This window comes from Octopus bimaculoides, unplaced genomic scaffold (assembly GCF_046866305.1).
Source record: "Octopus bimaculoides isolate indiv1 unplaced genomic scaffold, ASM4686630v1 contig207, whole genome shotgun sequence".
Lineage (NCBI taxonomy): Eukaryota > Metazoa > Mollusca > Cephalopoda > Octopoda > Octopodidae > Octopus > Octopus bimaculoides.
Window position 1 is genome coordinate 7,501 of NW_028315457.1, and position 8,218 is coordinate 15,718.

Genomic DNA, 8,218 nt, shown 5'->3' on the forward strand with positions numbered 1-8,218 from the left:
AAGATCGTTGCCAGTGCCCCTGGACTGGCTCTTGTGCGGGTGGCACATGAGATGCACCATTTTGAGCGTGGCCGTTGCCAGTACCGCCTGACTGGCTCCCGTAGGATTTTCGAGTGAGATCGTTGCCAGTGCCCCTGGACTGGCTTGTGCGGGTGGCACATAAAAGACACCATTTCGAGCGTGGCCGTTTTCGTGCGGGTGACACGTAAAAGCACCCACTACACTCTCTGAGTGGTTGGCGTTAGGAAGGGCATCCAGCTGTAGAAACTCTGCCAAATTAGATTGGAGCCTGGTGTTGCCATCCGGTTTCACCAGTCCTCAGTCAAATCGTCCAACCCATGCTAGCATGGAAAGCGAACGTTAAACGATGATGATGATGAAATATGATTGTGGCACGTAAAATACACCATTTTGAGCGTGGTCGTTGCCAGTACCACCTGATTGGCCTTCATGCCGGTGGCACGTAAAAGCACCCACTACACTCTCGGAGTGGTTGGCATTAGGAAGGGCATCCAGCTGTAGAAAATCTGCCAAATCAGATTGAAGCCTGGTGTAGCCATCTGGTTCCACCAGTCCTCAGTCAAATCATCCAACCCATGCTAGCATGGAAAGCGGACGTTAAGCGATGATGATGATGATGATGATGATATATATATATATAATGGAAGAATAATTGTGTAGAATATACATGTATATTTTGCTTGGTAGAGGCTGGGGGTCATCTCAGGTTAGTGGTCTCAGAGAGGTCATCATGCATAGAGCCAACCGGGTCCACTGATGCCTTCCATCCCTGACAACCGTGTACTAGCACCAACTAATGCAGGGTTTGCAATGGGACCCCTTCCAGCCTGTAGCAGTTGTGTCAAATGAGAGCAAGGACCTGGTAGACTCCCTGCCAGGAAGAAGAAGACAGTGTGTCGCTGTCTGTTTATATCTACACATATTTGTATGTGTGTGTGTGTGTGTGTGTACATATCTATGTGTTGTATCTCTGTATTCATAATAATATCATTGTTGCTGTTCCATTGCTAGGTGAGGGCCACCGAGCTGTGTGTTCTGTACGAGGAGAAACTCCACTCCTACCAACCTCCACAGTCTTGGAGTGAAGCAGCCATTGTGGAGAATAATGTGAGAGGTAGGTATAGGGTCTGATCCAGTCAGATATTTCATCAAAGACGTTCCAGCTGTGACCATCCCATCTTTTATTCAGGCATAGTGCATCTAGGACTACACTATCTAATGTTTAATATAGTAGTTAGTATAAGTGGCTATTGTTGTTGTTGTTTAGTCCTCGGTGATGATTGTGATTTGGCAGAATTGTTTTTTCAGCTCTTTATGTTCTGAGTTCAAATCCTGCAAAGGTCGACTTTGCCTTTCACCCTTTCAGGGTCGATAAAAATAAAAGACCAGTCAAGAACTGGGTTCGCTATAATCAAGTCATCCCCCCCATCTTCCATAAGCTGCCCTTGTAAGTAAAATGGGAAAATATTATTATTGTTATTATTATTAAGGTGGCAACATCATTAGCATGATGTACGAAATGCTTTGCGGTATTTTGTCCATCGCAACACATTCTGAGTTCAAATTCTGCTGAGGTCGACTTTGTCTTTCATCCTTTCGGGATTGATGAATTAAGTACCAGTAATACACTGGGTCAGTGTAATTGACTAGTCCCCTGCCCCAAAATTTCAGGCCTTGTGTCTTTAGTAATAAGGATTATTATTATTATTATTATCGTTATTATTCAGCTCACAACTTACATTTTGTACAGCGATTGGTACCAAGAATCCCCTAAAAAATCTCCCTCGCTTTCACCATTATATTATTATTATTATTATTGTTTTTCTTATTTCTGTCCACAGAGAGCTGCAACCTGGAATCTACATTTTATCGATCCATTGACGTCCGCAGCAAAGACTTACGGGAGACTCTGCTGTCTGCTAGTAAATCTCTACACCAAGGCAAGCCCTCAGGCTGGGATTCCAACCATGATGACCACCACCAATTGGCTGAAACTGTAAAGGCTTCGATTGGTGCCGAACGTACAAAGAGTGATGGGTTTGAGTCTTTCTTAATGCAGTCGGTGGTGGCAGGTGACCTGCAGTATGAGGACGACACATGGCAAGAGGAGAGAGACGGGTACTCTGAGTTCTACCCTAGAGGTGTCAGCAGTGCTGCTTTTGATGATGAAGAGGAGGAGGGGAAAATTCTGAAGAAGAAGGATCGCAATGTTAAGCTTGGCTGTGGCTCCTTAGAACCACATGCATCAAAGTTGTCTCCCAACCCCATTTCTTATCCTGGGGACTTCAGTGTCCCCGAGGTCAGAGACAAGTTGTCCCTTGAAGATCGACTGTCGATCCTTAGGGACCAGATTGACTACAACAAGAGAACAGACACAATTATGGAGTGTTTGCTGCAGTCATTCTTGATTGACGATTCATTGGACCATGACGATGATGTACTCTTCACAGAGGATTGTGGCTAATAATTCGAGATTGTAAACAATAACTGGGTGTTGTGGGTAATAAACAGGGCCACGAATTAGCTGGAGTGTTTTAAAGTCTTCAGAAAGTTCAAATTCTAGGTTCAAATCCCACTGGGGTCGAGTTTGCCTTTCATCTTTATGGGGTTGATAAAATAAAAATGTACATGTCATGTTCGGGGGTTGATTTCATCCCTTGATTGCTGACAGCTGCCCCAACCTCTTTGTCGCACAAATCTCCAGCCTTGTGCTTATGGTATAAACTAATTTTATAATTGCTGCTCTTCAGGCAAAATTTTCAACTATTATTATTATTATTATTATAATGAAGGCAGAAACATTCATCCACTGGACGAAATGCTTCATGTTCTGAGTTCAAATGCCACCAGGGTCAACTTTGCCTTTCATCCTTTCATGGTCAATAAATTAAATACCAATAAAATACTGGGGCCACTGTAATTGACACATCCCCTCCCCTCAAATTTGAGGAGCGTGCCATCAGTAGAAAGGAGTTTATTATTATTATTATTATTCAGTTCACAACTTACATTTTGTACAGTGATTGGTACCAAGAATCCCCTAAAGGATCTCCCTCCCTTTCACCAGCCCCCAAATCCATGGTCTTGGACTAATGTAAACAAACATCATCATCATCGTCATCATCATCTTTGTATAGATAATAAAATCCAGTTTGTTTTTGAAAAAAATTAAATTTGAATAAACCTATTTTTCTATGAAAATAAAAACAATATTTTTCTAAAAGCCGCAACAATGTCACTTGCTCTGAATATATATACACACACACACAGACACACACACACACACATATATATATATACTCACACACACACACATATACACACACACATACACACACACACACACACACACACACACACACACACACATATATATACACACACACATGTATGTATATATATAATGTAGATACCAGTTCATTGCACGAGCTTTTAAATCTCATTGGGGAACTAATCTGAAAAAAATAAAGACTGTGTATAAATGGATCCTCATTTGCTGCCATTTGGTGAATTGTTTCCAGCTTTAATAAAATAATATATATACATATATATACAGAGTGTCCTGATATTAAAGCAACCAAAGTTTTGGTATTTAATAACTAGCAATGAATGTGATAAGATATTAAAATGATACGACATTATAAAAACTTTGTTTGTCTTCTTTTTGTTTCAGCCAAAATAAATTCAGATTTATGACTTAGATAATGACTATAGACCAAAATACAATCGTAACCCTCAACAAAGGAGGCGAAAGTAATAAAGCTATACCAAAAATCCTTAATAGTAACCAAAAATCAGCCTCGAAAATTGTAAAGAAATTTCTAGAGACTGCTTCCAATGCAGATCGACCTGGACATGGCCAAAGAAGTGTGAAGACTCCCTCAGCTATGACCCTTTATTTTTTCCAAGATCTCTAATTGGTGGATGGGAGGAAGATATCTCCCAAACAGGAGGCCTAACAGGAATGCATACAACAGATCAATCCTCTCTTAAAAGGATCCCAAATGTCAGGTGATGATTTTAGAATAGGGTGGATGAGGATTAAGTCTATCACCCAAGATATTTCAAGCTATATTATGTGGTTTACTCTTGAAATCATTGAGCTGTGACCATGCTGCAGTTTTGCTTTGGTGGGTCTAATCAATCATATAGACCCCAACACTTACTTTTAAGTCTGTCATACATTCCTAATCTAAATATTTGTGGAACAGCAAGGTTAGGAAACCTACTGAAGATTTTAATTAATCAGTAAGTACTGAGGAAATTACAGCATCTTTCAATGATGGAAAGTATTTGAGTGTGTATGTATCATCATCATCATCATCATTTAACGTCCGCTTTCCATGCTAACATGGGTTGGACGATTTGACTGAGGACTGGTGAAACCGGATGGCAACACCAGGCTCCAATCTAATTTGGCAGAGTTTCTACAGCTGGATGACCTTCCTAACGCCAACCACTCAGAAAGTGTAGTGGGTGCTTTTACGGAAGACAGAAGAACATGTCTGGCGCCCAAAGAACGTGCCCGGAGCAGCAACTACATGCCTCGAGCCGTATGTACGTGTCTGGGGCCGTAAGTACGTGCGTGGGGCCGTAATTATGTGCCTAAGGCCGCAAGAACGTGCCCAGCAACGCAAGAACGTGCCTTGCGTTGCAAGACATTCCTAGAGCCACAAGAACGCGCCTGGGGCCGCATGAAGGTACCTGGCGCCGCAAGAACGTGTTCGGGGCAGTAACTACGTGCCTAGGGCCGCTAGTAATTGCCTGGGGCTATATGCACGTTCTTTGGGCCGTAATTACGAGCCCGGGACCGTAAGTATGTACCTGGGGCCGCAAATATGTGCCCGGGGCTGTAAGTATGTGCTCAGGGCCGTAAGTACGTGCCCAGCGCCGCAAGAACGTGCCTGGCGCCGCAAGAACGTGCCTAGGGGCACAAGAACATGTCTAGGGCTGCTGCCAGAAGCTGCTTAGAGACGCAAGAACGTGATCGGGGCAGTCACTACCTGGGGCCGCAAGTAAGTTACTGGGGCCGTCTGTACGTGCCTGGGGCCGTAAGTACGAATCCCGGGCTGTAAGTACGTGTCCGGCACCGCAAGAACGTGCCCGAAGCCGCAAGACCGTGCCCGGCGTAGCAAGAACGTTCTTGCGGCTCTATGCACGCTCTTGTGGTGCCAGGCACGTTCTTGCGACGCCAGGTACGTTCTTGCGGGCCCCAGGCCCGTTCTTTCGGAACCAGGCACGTTCTTTTGGCGCAGGACAGACGTACGTACATACGGCCCCTGTCACTTACTTGCGGCCCCAGGTAGTTACTGCTGCGATCACGTTCTTGCATCCCCAGGCACGTTCTTGTTACCCTGTGCACGTTCTTGCGGTTCCAGGCACGTTTTAACGGCGCTGGGCATGTTCCATCGGCGCCGGGTACATATTAACGTTCCCGAGCGTGTTTCTGCCGCACCAGTCACGTACTTACGGATCCGGGCTCGTTCGTGCGGCCCCAAGCACGTACTTATGGCCCCAGGCACGTACATACGGCCCTAAGCACGTATTTGCGGAGCCAGGCACGGTCTTGCGGCCCTAGACACGTTCTTGCAGCCCAAGGCTCGTGCTTTCGGCGCCAGGCACGTTCTTGCAGCCCTAGGCACGTTCGTGTCCGGCGCGGCAAAAACGTGCCCGGCGTCGCAAGAACGTACCTGGTGTTGCAAAACCGTGCCTGACCCCCACATTGCCCGATGCCGCAAGAAAGTGCTCGGCGCCGCAAGAACGTACCTTTTGCCGCAAGAACATGCACCCTACTGGCTATGCAAGCAGGGTAATGTCTGTTCCCCCTGATCAGAAAGATAGTCCATTGCAGGGAAATCTATTTGCAATTGAGTGGACTGCAGCTATATGAAATGAGATGTATTGCTCAAGAATACAATGTACTGCTCAGTATGGGAATTGAACCCACAATCTAGCCACTGTGAGTGCAACACCCTAACCACTAGGTCACACGCCTTCACACACACACACGTCTACATATGCATATATATAGAAGTATATATGTATGCATATGCATGTATGGCAATCATTTTTATGTCTGTTTTCCATGCTAGCATGGGTTAGATGTATATATATTTGATGATTTTTATTTTCGTCTGGATCCCATTCATGTCTTAACCCTTACCTATTGCTCAAATAAGGGATCTCTTATTCTAATGGTTTATTCATTAACAGGGAAAACGATAACAATCTAATCGCTCATAGCTAAAAAAATTGTCAGAGACAGCAAAGGTAAACACACGAAGTATTGAGTAGAAGCTGAAATTAAGGCGAAAGTGTGAGAATGTTTTGGTTCTGTCTGGAGTCCGTCCGGACGGAAGCATCGATGGGAGCATGCGCATTGGTGAGCGGAAGAGGTCAGAGGGCAACTGGATGTCATGTTTACAACGAAGAGAAGAAAACCTTCCCCTCCAGATTGTTGACAGGTAAGAAGAAAAGCTCATTTCCCCTTGTTTTTTTTAATGTCAACCCTCCTGTTTCTTAATTTTCCCTTCATACCACAACACACACGCTTTTGTGAGAAGCAGAGGAGTGTTTATAATCCGTAAATAACTTATACTGAAAAAAAGAAGAACCAAAACAAAACAAGAATACATTCTGGCATTTTAAATGAAGATTTCCAAGAGTCTCTTCTTCACAGTTCATTTAATCTACCAAAACCTCGCCCTTGCCTCAGCTTCCTATCATCTTTTGATTTGTTTTATTTCTTTCATCATTTTTCAACGACGACTTCGGGTATTTTCTGTACCCGAAATGGGAGAAGAAGAAGAAATCTAATGGATTGTGTTTGCTTGATTGTTTCTGTCTGTTTTTATGTATCTATGCGTTATAGATATAACGAAATCATGCCAGCAATGTCTCATTTTAAACTAGAAGAAGAAAAAAAAGCCTTACAGATTTATTCTCACCTGCTTCAGGTGTGTATGTAAAATGCAGAAAACAGAATCGAAGTTTTATGCATCAGATGCGTCTATTTTTAACGCATCTGTTCGAGTTTAGTTGATACAACAGAGACAATGCTTTTATGAATTTCATAAAATGAGACACCCAACCGTTTAATTTCTTCTGACTCTCCTCCCATTTCGTTAAATCTCACTTGACGCAGAAATACCCGAAGTCATCCGGTTATATTTTGTTTGCAACGTCCTGTACCCAGATATGCATCTATATATATATACAGGTACGTGAAGGTATGTACATACATGTACATATATAGATGTAAAAATTTACATTTCCTTCTCCAAGCCTAGATTCGAAACCGAATCTAAGAATTAGCGGTCGCCCAAACACGACAATCAACAGGCGCGAAAAACAGGTTTTCTTTGTCCTGTCAAAAAGTGATCGATCATCTCCCTTTGACCTTCGACCTTAGAATGTCAGGCGAAATTCAACTGGTCAGCATCTAACCTATTTAGGTACAAACTCTGCTGCAGTATGTATGTCCTTCTAGCTGCCACGATTCTTATAAATAGAGTGGTCAGCAAGACGTCAGGACACACAGGGACAGACAGACAGGGAGACTGCTACTATGAGACCTCTGCTAATGTGAGACAGAGATTTTCCTCCGGCCAAGCAAGATGAGAGAACGAACACACACACACACACACACACACGAACATATCCTGGTTCCATCATTTGTCTAGCAACTCGAAGCAAGTTGTTAAAATTGAATGTAGTGGCTATTAATATTTATTAACTCCAGCTAATAAAAATGTTATAATTGAATCAGTTACCACTTTGTCATTTCTCAGGCAAACACATGCCTATCGCACCGACACTCAACAAAAACACACTACATTCTGGTGACTCCACTACATTTTGGTGACCCCGTCAAAGAATTCCGGCCTTCCCTGGAACCAGCTTCTACGAAGAATAACAGCCTGCACATCATCTGTCAACAAACCAACTGTGAATTTCTGCGAACACCATGGCTCTTCCAGAACCGAATCCAGCGGTGAATCCATTACCTTCCGACACGACAATTCAAGCGGCGATTACGTGGAAAATTCCCCCATTCTGGACGCACGACCCTGCATTATGGTTTCACCACATAGAAGCCCAGTTTTCTTCTCACCGAATACTGAGCGATGCGTCTTGACTGTCGCATGTAATCGGTTCTCTTTCACCAGAGATCATGAACGTCGTCCGTAATCTCGTC

General features: G+C 43.7%; 1 protein-coding gene across 1 annotated transcript in view; it reads left to right on the forward strand.

The window, feature by feature from the left end:
* Window positions 1-3,668, forward strand: part of LOC149129015 (uncharacterized) — a 10,182-nt gene extending 6,514 nt beyond the window's left edge. Inside the window, exons 2-3 of the mRNA XM_089346835.1 lie at window positions 1,033-1,135; window positions 1,863-3,668. Coding sequence (XP_089202961.1) covers window positions 1,033-1,135; window positions 1,863-2,485 — 726 coding nt within the window. The 3' untranslated portion in view covers window positions 2,486-3,668. The remainder of the gene's footprint in view (window positions 1-1,032; window positions 1,136-1,862) is intronic.
* Window positions 3,669-8,218: the final 4,550 nt, after the last annotated feature.